This window comes from Dunckerocampus dactyliophorus, chromosome 9 (genome assembly GCF_027744805.1).
Source record: "Dunckerocampus dactyliophorus isolate RoL2022-P2 chromosome 9, RoL_Ddac_1.1, whole genome shotgun sequence".
Classification (NCBI taxonomy): Eukaryota; Metazoa; Chordata; class Actinopteri; order Syngnathiformes; family Syngnathidae; genus Dunckerocampus; species Dunckerocampus dactyliophorus.
This window is the reverse complement of record NC_072827.1, coordinates 19,726,762-19,740,074: the sequence shown is the minus strand read 5'-3', so window position 1 is coordinate 19,740,074 and position 13,313 is coordinate 19,726,762. Positions and strand designations below refer to the sequence as shown.

General features: G+C 40.4%; 1 protein-coding gene across 4 annotated transcripts in view; it reads right to left on the bottom strand.

Moving 5' to 3' along the window:
- epsti1 (epithelial stromal interaction 1) overlaps window positions 1-13,247 on the bottom strand; it is a 43,304-nt gene extending 30,057 nt beyond the window's left edge. Inside the window, exons 1-9 of one of the 4 annotated variants that reach the window (XM_054787519.1) lie at window positions 13,115-13,247; window positions 9,840-9,898; window positions 9,684-9,767; window positions 9,518-9,591; window positions 8,129-8,212; window positions 7,804-7,877; window positions 5,995-6,155; window positions 5,370-5,525; window positions 392-3,917 (exon numbers count right to left, since the gene is read on the bottom strand). In XM_054787519.1, coding sequence (XP_054643494.1) covers window positions 3,907-3,917; window positions 5,370-5,525; window positions 5,995-6,155; window positions 7,804-7,877; window positions 8,129-8,212; window positions 9,518-9,591; window positions 9,684-9,767; window positions 9,840-9,898; window positions 13,115-13,206 — 795 coding nt within the window. In that variant the 5' untranslated portion in view covers window positions 13,207-13,247 and the 3' untranslated portion in view covers window positions 392-3,906. Of the gene's footprint in view, window positions 1-391; window positions 3,918-4,468; window positions 5,526-5,994; window positions 6,156-7,803; window positions 7,878-8,128; window positions 8,213-9,517; window positions 9,592-9,683; window positions 9,768-9,839; window positions 9,899-13,114 lie in introns of those variants that run through there. The other 3 variants (XM_054787517.1, XM_054787516.1, XM_054787518.1) reach the window with 3 other exon arrangements.
- Window positions 13,248-13,313: the final 66 nt, after the last annotated feature.

Genomic DNA, 13,313 nt, shown 5'->3' with positions numbered 1-13,313 from the left:
GTTTTATATCGTTAGAACACACAGAAAAGAAAAAGACGTGTGTTCATTTCTCACATAAGGATTGTGGATGATGGGCAAAATTCCCAAAATAAGTGCAGTTTTCATTTAAAGTTTAGCACAGTGCTATTTGATCAAATAAAATGATATTCAATTCAATTCAATTCCTGGTTTATTGTCTACATAAGACACAGGTCGCGAAAGGCCAAATTCGGCCTGTTATGTCATATCTCCGAACCTGTAAATAATAACCAATGGAATGTTTCTAAAATATGCTCGAAGTATAATCATATATAGTAAATGTAAAAGAAGCATGCAATAATGCAGAGGACCTCCATATGAAGACGCCATAAGAAAACCAGTCAACTCCCCCGGAACCACAAGCAGCCCCTCCCCCCCTTGCTTTGGTCGTCTCCCAAATCCCAAAACCTCAACTTAGAAAAACATATAGAAGCCACCGCATTGCAGATTAACACCCCAACCCAACAAGCAAACAGAGCAAACCGCCACTACGGTGCATTGGTCTGGACTATTTTGAGAGGTGGGGAATCAATCGTTTGAGATGTCTTAAGTCATTTAACGGAGGTCACGGAGGGCATCATGTGTCCATTTAACTCTGAAGCTGCAGATGGGCTGCCAGTATAAACACACACTTCATTAGGACGCACGCATGAAAAAGTCAACTTGACACGCCGGTGTTTTTCTTGGCTGACGTGCTTGTGGCTTTCATTGCGGCGCGGTGACAGACGTGGGCAAGACAGCGAGCAAGAAAAAAAGCGAGAGCGAGCGGGTGCATCCAAGAGGCAAAAGGACTCTGATGAAGTGTTTTGTACTCGTCCTTCCTGCGTGGACTTTTATGGGGTGTCACAGAAAATTGATTGAGAACCATACATCAGCTGTAAAATGTACATACGATTTAAATATGGCCTTGTTGGTGACTGCAACCTCCATGACCTCGGCTACAGTTCATAAACATGACTGTTGACTCCATGCAGCCTTATAGGATTTATTACATCCACCTAGCGCAAGGGTGACCGCTTTGCCTTTCATCGTGTTTGTCCTTTTGTTGCACAATTGTACAAAAAATCCCTCCAAATCCTCTTTACGTTTTGGTGAGGATCCACATGTAGGCTCAGATATGAGAGAATAAACAAATAAATAAAAATGAAATGAAATTCAATTCAATTAGGGGCGGCCTAGTGGCTAGTGTTGGCCTCAAGGTCAGGAGATCCTGGGTTTGTATCTCCTTTGGAACATCTGTGTGTGGAGTTTGCATGTGTGGGTTCTCTCCCGGTGCTCCGGATTTTTCCCACATTCTAAATATATGAATCCTAGGTTAACTGGAGACTTTCAATTGTTCATCGGTGTGAGGGTGAATGGTTGTTTTTCTTTATGTGCCATGTGATTGGCTGGCGACAAGCCTAGGGTGTACCCCGCCTCTCGCCCGAAAACCGCTGAAATAGGCTCCAGCATACCCATGACCCTAGTGAGCACAGGTAGTATAGAAAATGGATGGATGGATAAATTCAATTCGATGAAACTGTTGGCTTGTTGTGTATTTTTTTGTTTGTGTATGTGTTGTATTTGTACACTACACCAGTGGTCCCCAACCTTTTTTGACCCACGGACCGGCTTGTGTTCCCACAAATCTCCCGCGGACCGGTGGGGGGTCGATCTAATTGATCTTATCTCTAGAGTTTTTCCAGAGAGATTATTACACCGCTGTTTGACGTGTGTGGGAGTGTGCTAGCATGAATTCACTTGAGACAAATGTGCACTCAATAAGTCATCCAAACTTACCTTTATGCATTCAAACATAGTATCAGCATTTGACACCAAATATGAGGTGAAAGAAAAATGGTAAAAATACAGTAGCAGTCTATCTGTGCAGCATGAGATAAAGTTAGCACACGCACAATGGACATGCGTCAAGTGAGACGGATGTAACAGAGAGAATCCGGCCACTTTTCAAAATAAAACATCATGGAAATTATTTTTTCTTTCTGTGCGGCCCGGTACGGGGGTTGGGGATTACTGCACTACACTATCAGGTTTTAGTCAAGTGGGGCACATACTGTACAAAAAACATTTGCTTTAATTTGAAATATTTCATTCGATTTCTAATTTAGTTTGATTTGATTGACTTAAAAAAACGTTGTATTTTATGTATTCTTGCTGTGACTGTCTGCTGACAGAACACGACGCAGCTGCAATTTTTTAAGCAATCTTGAAAGAGTTCTTGTGCTTTTTCCAAATGTGCAAAGCAAGAACACAATGCATTTTAGGGATAAACACCTCTAGATGTTTGACATTTTAAGTTGAAAGGTCAGGTTGTCTGGTGGATGCTTACTACTTTGGCACAGTGTATGTTTATTATTACAAATCATAACATAACAACCCCCTCCTCCAAAGCTGCTGTCTCTACTTTTCCTAAAATAGTTATGGTATTTATCCACTAAAGTTGTCAAAGTAGTTGTGTGACGGTGACCTTTCTACAAAGCTTGTAGCTGCTGTCCAAACAAACAGCGGAGGATGATGTGGTGAGTAACACACAACCTACTTTGGCTTTAGAACACGTCTCTAGTCATAAACAGCAAATGTGAATTATTAGCCTCGTGTTGAGAGAGGAGAACTAGAGGGGTTTGCTTCAGGTGGGAAAATGAAGGGAAACGGGTAAAGAGCCACAACTTTGATCAGGTCGACGACACAACATCAACATGAACAACAACACAAACACACCAGCATCAGTGCAGTGTGTTGGAGTCAGGGGGGATTCCCACAGGGTGGGTCCCCCCGTCGGAATAAGGTCACCTCATCTTGTAGCGCTGCACAAACACACACGCCAACAAAAACAACATTTTCCCCCTCAAGTCGGTTTCTTTCAAAACAACACAGACGACTGAGGAGCACAACGACACGTCATCTGCATCGATAATAACCTTCAAAGCATTCATGTGTGTGACTGAATAATACATTGGGAACCATCGTTGATTTCCATGTTATTCCTCATTTCAACAACCCTTTTCCCCCCATAGGAAACCATGTAAAGTGAATTCATCCATCCCAGACGCAAACTGTCAGCATCCTAGCGTAATCGTGCATTAACTGGACAGGCCAAGTTTTAGGTCACATATTAGCAGTCTTAACTTCTACACAAGTTTAAAAGCTTCAGTTAACGGCTATAAAATAAAAATAAAATAAAACAAAAATCATAGTCATTGATAATGTTGTTTATATAATAAAATGCAATGTCCAATGTTGAACACAAATGTTTTAAAAACGTCAAGAGTTTACGATAACACAGCCACATTGACAAAAAAAATCGGAGATTTCGAGAATAAAGTCGTAATACACTCCTGGTCAAAATCTTAAGACCAGTTGAAAAATTGGTAGAATTAGCATTTTGCACATTTGGATCTTAATGAGGTTTTAAGTCGAGCTACAATATGCAAAAACAAAAAGGGGGAGTGAGACAAAAAGCATTTTGAAAAAGTAATTGATTGAAAACAATAATTCAACTCAACTGGCTGTTTATCAGCTAATCAAAAGTTTAAGACCACAGGCTATAAAAGCCCAAATCTGCTCAAAATGTCAGGCATCCACACTGTCATGCCCTCCTGATGGCTAAAGCTAAGACGCTTTCTCTTTTTGAACGTGGTCGGATTGTCGAGCTGCATAAGCAAGACCTCTCGCAGCGTGCCATTGCTGCAGATGCTGGATGCAGTAAATCAGTCATTCTACATTTTTTGAAAGATCCTGAGCATTATGGAACAAAAAAGTCAATTGGTAGACCCAAAAAAATCACACCTGCGCTGATCCGGAGGATCCCATTGGCTGTCCATCAAGACACAGGGCGGTCTTCCACCCAAATTAAGGCCCTCACTGGTGCCGACTGCAGCGCAATAACCATCAGACAGCATCTGCGGGAAAAGGGTTTAAAAAACAAAAAAAAAATTTAAAGACCTCGTCTCCTTTAACACCACAAAACTGCCCGTTTAGACTTTGCCAGGGAGCATCAAACATGGGACATTGAAAGGTGGAAACAAGTTTTATTCTCTGATGAGAAAAAACGTAACCTTGACGGTCCAGATGGCTTCCAACGTTACTGGCATGACATGGAGATCCCACCTGAGATGTTTTCTACCTGGCACAGTGGAGGGCGGTCCATCATGGTCTGGGGTGCTTTTTCATTCAGTGGAACACTGGAGCTTCAGGTGGTGCAGGGTCGTCAAACGGTGGTTGCTTACGTGCAGATGTTGCAGCGGGCATCCCTCATGACTGAGGGCCCTCGTCTGTGTGGTACCAGCTGGGTTTTTCAACAGGACAACGCTGCAGTTCACAATGCTCGCTGATCAGCTGATAAACAGCCTATTTCAGTTTAATTGTTGTTTTCAATCAATTACTTTTTCTAAATGCTTTTTGTCTCACTCCCCCTTCTTGTTTTTGCATATTGTAGCTCTACTTAAAACCTAATTAAGATCCAAATGTGCAAAATGCTAATTCTATTTTTCAACTGGTCTTGACTGAGCAGCCAGGCCCTCTCCAATGTGGCAATGATTCACAGTCTTTACATCTTTACAGATTGTTCTACGTGTGAATCTCGCAAGATGTACAGTTTGCCGAAGTTTGACTTTTGAGGCACATTCTTCCAGGAAAGTTTGGGTGAACTGCAAACCCTCGCAACCTGAACTGGAAAATCCCCCACAATGGAAGTTATTCATGCTATCTGTCTTCATTTTCAACTATTGCTTTGATTTCTTAGTCTGGGTGTGTTGATCTTCAATTCATTAAGACACAAAGAGCAGGGTTTAATTTGAAGCATCTGGCCAATTTAATGACATTATTTGGGATTTGTGAAGAGAGACCCAGAAAACACAACAATGACATGGTGTTTCCGTTAATAAAAGCCTGGAAGATGTCAACATGTTGTAATAAATTAATGGGACATTCATTTCATTCAAATATGATAGTCAGTCCTCTCCCAGTGGTGTCTTTACATTATAATATTACGGTCATAAAACCTTTATAAAAAAATCATCTATCTGGGTGGAACGGTCTTCCTTGCAGCTGCACACACTGATTCAATCAAGAGCCACAAATATGAGCTGAAGATGTTGAGTCACGGGCCGGCGCTGACCCGCGACAAAAAAATACGTCCATTCGAATCCAAAACGTGTTACAAAAATGACTCACTCGTGCATGCAGACAGATAGTAGGAGACACCAAACATCCAAAGGATCAAGAGCATGAAAAAAACCCTCTGTGTGTACTTTGAATGGACCTTCCATCATTGCAACTTGGCCCCGTCCTCTTGGAATACGCCAATCAAGCGAGCGTGTGCATGAGTAAAGTGTGCGCCTGCTGGTAGTCACCGTTACATTGAGTGAGGATGTCCTCCAGGAAGACTTGGCTCACTTCTGGAAAGTTCACCACAAGTTTCATCAAAGCCCAGTTCAGGTCCTGGTCCTGATCCAGGTCTTGATCCTTTTCCTGGTCCTGGACCCGGTCTGGCTCTGGAATTAAGAATGCTGGTGGAATTTTCATTGAAGATACTAAGCATCAGATTTCAACACAACTTTTCCTATAGGAAATCATTTAAATATAATTAATCTGTTCCAGGGTCAAACTGCAACCATCATAAAATCCATCAATCCATCTTCTATGGCGCTTATCCTCACTAGTGTCACTCTGGACTTGATTGATCGTGTTTGAAAGAATGTTTAAAAACAGCGTGCACTACTTGGCTGCGACCAGAAAAGGCGCTATTGGTTCATTTATAGAACATTTAAGTAACATTTTATGTAAAAAGCAGTTAACCGCTGTTCATTTTTTATGTCTTTTGTTTTTTTTCCCATCAGTTAAATAACATTAGCATTAACATCTGTGGCTGTAGGTAACCCCCAATGTAGTTTAAAACAAAATTAGCTCCACAAGATGGCAGTAGATGCATTTAACGTATCATGAGTGGTCAGCATCCAGCAGCTTTAGCTAGCTCACCTGTGGTCGCCACCTGCCCGTGTTCTTGTCCACGTGAGCTGGACAGCAGACGACAACAGTCATCAGAGGTGGAAACTATACTGTCTTCTTCCCTCTTGGGTTCTTCCTCACTTCCTCCTCTGCGGCGACAGTCTAGTTTGTCCAGGAAGATCGAGGTCACTCTGTCAACATATTGTTTTAGTTATGTTATTTCTTTTTAACGTTTGCAATGTGTTTTATTTTAATAAACAAGTAATAAAATAAGAACAATAATAAATCATATGTATAATATGTGTAAGTCAGCATGTCGCCAATAATATAATGATGCAGAAACATGTATTCTACACAATGACTTTCTACATCATGTGTAATGTCTTTCATGTAAGTGTGACATCATTGTTCTTGCTAATCACACAATAAAATACATCAAAATGCCATAAGTGAGGCACTTGCAGTACCGATGCATCCTGAAGGGGTGGTGACGTGCGTGAGCTGGAAGGTGCTTGTCACTGATGTCTTTCCACAGCATTTAGTTTTTTTTCTTTTTCTTTCTGCTATTACTAGCGATCAAAAAAATCCATCCATTCATCCATTTTCTATACCGCTTCATCCTCATTAGGGTCGCGGGGGCATGCTGGAGCCTATCCCAGCTGACTTCGGGCGACACCCTGGACTGGTCGCCAGCCAATCGCAAGGCACATATAGACAAACAACCATTCACACTCACATTCATACCTATGGACAATTTAGAGTCGCCAATTAACCTAACATGCATGTTTTTGGGAATGTGGGAGGAAGCGGAGTGCACGGAGAAAACCCACGCGCACACGAGGAGAACATGCAAACTCCACACAGAAATGCCCAAGGGAGAATCGAACCCAGGTCTTCCCGATCTCCAGGCTGTTCCTTTATTGGCCAACGTGCTAACCACTAGACCACCATGCGGCCCATCCAAAAAAAAAAATAAAAAAATAAAAAAATAAAAAAATAAAAATCAAATACATTTAATATATTCTTATGCTCTTCTGAATGAATGAATTTGACTTTCCTGGAGAAGGAAAGGCTGCATGTACAAATGAAAGGTAAGAACACAAATGCTTTTCAGTTTATAAAAAAATAAATGAAATAAATGGGTGGAAGAAGTACAGTGGAACTTCTGTTACTGTCAGTTAACTTCGAAAATGTACGGCAAAATTTTGCCCCAGTTTACGTACATTTTCCGGTTGGCATACAATACGGAGCGCGTCTTATCGTGTTATTAATACGCTACGTGAGAATACCCTGTGTTCTTAATGTATTTTTAGCACAAAACGGTGTGAGACACTGTTGAATTCAAGAAATAACTCATGGCAAAACAGGAAGGTGGTGCCCGCGCGGTGTCTCGCTGCCACATCGCGTCTTTGGGAACAGTCACATCAAGAATCACATGTTCAATGAAGGTAAAAGCAACCTCATATGTTAATTTATTCCTTTCATTCATCATTTATATGTATTTACATGCATTTGTAATTGTTTACTGTATGTAAAACTAGAATTGTAAAAGTATAAAAACGTATTTTGTGTCAACATTTTTGCCTTTCTGGAACAGATTAATCGGATTTACGTTATTTCTTACTGAAACAATGTATTTGTTTCCGTTAAGAGTCGGACCTTCTGGAACTAATTAATGACGCTAACCAAGGTTCCACTGTATCTGATAACATTTTTTTAACCAAAGTGAATTATTCCCCTCTTTTTTGTTGTATTAATGAGCAACCTGTATTAACATAAACGCCAAAGGAGTGCCTCACCAGCCATGAACCGCACCGCACGTCACTGAAAACGACCCACCTGATGTTATCCTGCCGTAGCCGCTCCTGCCTGCTCCGCTCCACCACCTGCTTCCTCTCTTCATGACGCTCGGCCTGCAAAAACAACACAGCAATAAATGTGACTTTTGTGTGTTTACAAGAACACAAACTGTATGTAGTTTTACAGTGGAAGTGTGCCTTCAGTAAGCCTTGATGCTTGTCTTTACCACCATCTAGGGGCTACACATGGTGCTGCTCCTTCAGCATGAACTCAGACAAAGTACTTAGTATTTCTCTTGTTATAAAGAGTACTGGGCAAAAAAAGCTGTTTCTCAGCGTGATTATTTATGATTTTTTTAAATTACCTTCTTTCTTTGTTCATCTTTCTTCCGCTGAAACTCATCATCCTCCTCTTGTCTCTTCTTCTGGGCTAAAATTTCTTGTTTCAGCTGGAAAAAAGCCACGGGTTAATAATACATGCTTAGTGATTTAAAAACAAAATACATATTTGTACATGCACAAGTATATACACATATTTATACAAATGAATTACTGAGTGGATTATGCAGTACATTATCATGTAAAGAAAGCATACTGTACCTGCTTTTTCCAGCATGAATTTGCAGATTCAGCCAGCAGAGGCCGCTATGTAGCATCAAAATTTCTTTAACAACTTTTTTCTTTCAAATACAGTCCTCCCTCGTAATATTGCGGTTTGATTATCGCTCCCGCTCTCTATTACGGTTTTCCAAAAATGTAATGAATTAATAAATGATGGTTGTTTCCTTGTTGACTATGGCGTATCGATTGCATAAACGTCACTTTGTTGTCATACGATATCAGTCAGCCGACATTAAGCACCCCTCCTGATTCGCTCTTGCTCCCCTGCGGCAACGGTGAACAGATGTCTCAAACTATACACAGAGATACAACTTTCATCTTTCGATTATAAATATAACCAACTGAGCGGTACGATGCCTATATCTATAACAAACGTTATCCGTTCACTTGTAGTGGCTATTAAGTAGACAGAAAGTGAATTGTTTGAGGGCTTTTCGCGTGAGGAACTCCACTGTAGAAATGCATGTTTTTCTACCCTTCCATTTCTTAAACTATTATTTAATGATGAATTGGAAAATGTGCCCGTTGCTGAAAGCGTTTTAATATGTTGCCTTGACTTCGGCTGCATTCTCTTTTGCATAATCATTTTAATTTCTTGTATATCAGGAACGTTTGATAGCAATTGCTAACTGGACGTAAAACATGAAGTGTGTGTCTAATGAACGCTCTGTAGCTACTTTGAATGACATTACTTACTCATGTACACAACTATTGAGGAACTATATGTCATTATCTTTATTGCCATATTGAATTGAATGTTAAATTATTTGTGAATGATATAAACTACTGTACTTTGATTACCTGCAAACTTTGAAACTGTGAATGTGAAATATGATTCATGAGTATTTAGCATAGTAGTTGAAAGGTTTACTGGTTAGATTTTGTATATATACGTATGTTATATGTTTTATACTAAGAGATATTGTAGATCATGTCGACTTATAACTTGCATGCTGAAAAAGTGCGTGCACTCCGATGTACATGTACAATGTACATCAATACTCATATTTATAAAGACAGTAAATATATATTTTCTATATTTATAGTAGGAAGTAGATCTTTGGGACTTAGTCATTTTAAAAGTGGCTCGCTGGCTAAAAAAAGTGTGAGCACCCCTGGTTGAGGTACTGTACCTTCTTCTGCACTTTGGAGCAACGCAAGTCCTTGTATTGTCTCTCCCTGACTTGAGCCAATGTTGCATCACCGCCTTGACACGTTAAACAACAAACAAAAATGAAGTGACAATGAAAGGACCGTTGTATAGAAAAAAAGGTCAACACTTTATAGTAACACTTTTACCAAGTCTCTCTGGAGTGGTGCACACGTGTGTGAGCCTCTGAGACTCCTTCCATTTCTGAAGCTCCTCCTCTTCCTTCTGAGCCACTACAGTAATGAAAAAAAACATATGGGGAAAAAGGATAGATGGGTAAAAAGCAGAAAAAGAGCCAAACTTACTCATCCTGGCCTGGTTTCGGCGAGACTCATTTGGGGGGATCATGGTCACTCCGCCTAAACTGAGATCCACCAAAATACAGTATTTGAAACTGCACAAGAATTCTATAACTTTTTAATAATTAAAAAAAAGAAACAACACAACTACAGCCATACACCCATCCATCCATTTTCTGTACCGCATGTCTTGACTAGGGTTGCCCGTATACTGGAGCCTATCCCATCTGTCTTTTGGGCGAGAGAAGGGGTACACTCTGGACTGTTCGCCAGCCAATCGCAGGGCACATATACAGTCATGGAAAAAATGATTAGACCACCCTTGTTTCTTCAGTTTATTGATCCATTTTAATGCCTGGTACAACTAAATGTACCTTTGTTTGGACTAATAGAAGAATGATAACAAACATAGCTCATAAGAGTTTAATTTAAGCGCTGCTATCTAGCAACTTCCATGGTTTTCTTGATAATAACCAAAATCACTTAAGTTCTTACATGAATAATTTTTGTTGTCATTGTTATATTTGTCCCAAGGAAGGGACATTTAGTTGTATCAGGCTTTAAAATGAACAAGAAACTGAAGAAACAAGGGTGGTCTAATCATTTTTTCCATGACTGAAGACAAACGAACCATTGGCACCTCTGGGCAATTTGAAGTCTCAGATTAACCTAGCATGCAAAATTTTAGAATCTGAAGTACCCGGAGAGAACCCACAGACGCACAGGGAGAACATGCAGACTCCACACGAAGATGTTCCAATATTTGAACCCACATCTTCCAGATCTCCTGACTATGTGGCCAACATGCTAACCGCTAGGCCACCTTCAGCCCCTAATGCGAATGACATAATGAATAATATCGAGGAAAAGGCTTCTTGAGACGTCATCTGTACTTCTGTGTAGAAGGTGTCGGACGTTTCGCTCCTCATCCGAAGAGCTTCGTCAGCAAACTAATAAGTGCTGGTAGCTTAGGCCTTAAATACAGTAAGAGTGGGCGGAATTGGTGTGCCAACACCCTCCTCCTATTGGTTCGTTACACTAAGCCTGGGCGGAGCAGTGGTATAATCCTATCCTGTTATTCACACCTACGATAAAAGGGAAGTGTCGCTCCCTGAATTGGGTATGAACGACTCTGATACTGGCTTGTTAGCATCTATTGTTCTGGCTCGGCCCTGCCTTCACCTCATTTGCAAGACTAAGAGCTGTGGGTTTTGGTCTCAGTAACCTGCTGAACACAGGGTCCAAATTGAACCTCAAACCACCATTCCGATTCAATGATGGGTTCTGTTGTTTGACAAAAATAGCTTCCTTTACTCCTCTTTCAGATGGTTTGAAAGAGGAGTAAAGGAAGCTATTTTTGTCTTTCAGATGGTTTGAAAGAGGAGTAAAGGAAGCTATTTTTGTCTTTCAGATGGTTTGAAAGAGGAGTAAAGGAAGCTATTTTTGTCAAACAACAGAACCCATCATTGAATCGGAATGGTGGTTTGAGGTTCAATTTGGACCCTGTGTTCAGCAGGTTACTGAGACCAAAACCCACAGCTCTTAGTCTTGCAAATGAGGTGAAGGCAGGGCCGAGCCAGAACAATAGATGCTAACAAGCCAGTATCAGAGTCGTTCATACCCAATTCAGGGAGCGACACTTCCCTTTTATTGTAGGTGTGAATAACAGGATAGGATTATACCACTGCTCCGCCCAGGCTTAGTGTAACGAACCAATAGGAGGAGGGTGTTGGCACACCAATTCCGCCCACTCTTACTGTATTTAAGGCCTAAGCTACCAGCACTTATTAGTTTGCTGACGAAGCTCTTCGGATGAGGAGCGAAACGTCCGACACCTTCTACACAGAAGTACAGATGACGTCTCAAGAAGCCTTTTCCTCGATGGACAACTCCTGTACGACTGAGAGCCTACACAGACATAATGAATAATAACATAATGAACATAATGAATAATAATAAATACATAGATATCTTTGTTAATATCGTTGTTGGAAAAAACATATACAAATATGATTTATTAAATTATAATCGGCAGGTATTTCTTATCTTTATGAGGCAGTATAGCGCTACACCTACAACTAGTGGTCGAACCACGAAAGTGAACAAGGGAAGGTGCGTTCAGTTATCACTGCTAGAGTCACTGCCACTCCTCCCACATCTACTTTCCCTCGGCTATGCATGTGACCTCCGCATGACGTCGCATTGACCTCATATCAAGTGCCTAAGGGAAGTCAACGAGGCCATGTCCAAGTGCTATTGGAACGCAGCCTTACATGAAGCAGTATGAGGAAATGACAAGTGTATAGTTTAGTGGTATGAGGCAATTCTTTCTGCATTTCACATTTTCATTAGCATTGTCGAGTTCCAACAATGTATTAACTTTAATTTTAGTATAAATGTTGCTTGTTGTTGCTCACTGCAAACTGGAGCGTGTCCATACTCGGCTTCCCTCTCGTCTCGTCGAGTGACCTGAACTTTTTCCCGTTAGGATGGACTATTTTATTAATATAGTTTTCCGCGATACATATTTGAATAATTTCCACATTTTTGTTCAATTTTACGTCACTTCTAGTGACGCATACGCTTATTAGCGTCTCATCTCTTTGAGGCGCGGTCGACATAAACCGGATGTGACGTCAGGTGAAAGCTCGCTCAGTTTTGTGCTACGCACTTGTCTGAAATCGCAAAACTAAGGAAGCTGCCGCCGTCATTTAAAAAATCATAATACAAAATAATTTAAAATAGATTAGCAACACTACATAGTTTTTATGTTTGTTTGTGACAATTTATCATATAAAAAAACCGTTGTGTTTCCGGGAAACCCTCAAGACTTGAAAAACATGATTCACTTCACGTGTATCGAAACTACAAGTATTAAACAGCAGCCACCCAGCTAACACATAACGTAATACGAACATTAGGTTATGGTTCGCCCATAACCTAATTAACGGTTAGATAAGGTTCCCCTTGGAATAAACAAACTGAAATAAAATGAAGTCAGATATCAAATGTAATAGTAAAAAAACACACACTAAAAGCACATTGTTATGGTAGACACGAATAATCAAAGCAGCACAATGATAATGATAAAACATGGGTGTCCAAAGTTCGGCCAACATTTGTAAAATTCTTTTTACAAAATAAATATGACATTATCAGTATTATATTTATATTATATCATTTATATTTGATTTATATATCATCAGTATATCATGCGGTCCTCGGTCGAAAATTTTGGACAACAACAATAAAACGTCACGAAAGATCGTTTCTTGTCTTACGATTGCGTCCTTCTATCGACACCTGTGCTGTCAGACGTATTTTCCTTCGAATTTCCAACATCTGTGGAGGTTTCAAACCGATGACCATCCATCTTTCATGCAAAAAAAAGTGAACGATCAGCCACATACTGACTGGCGGTGTGAAAGGGAACACCCCCAGATAAAGGTGTATTACACGTTTAAAATAATAATTAAAAAA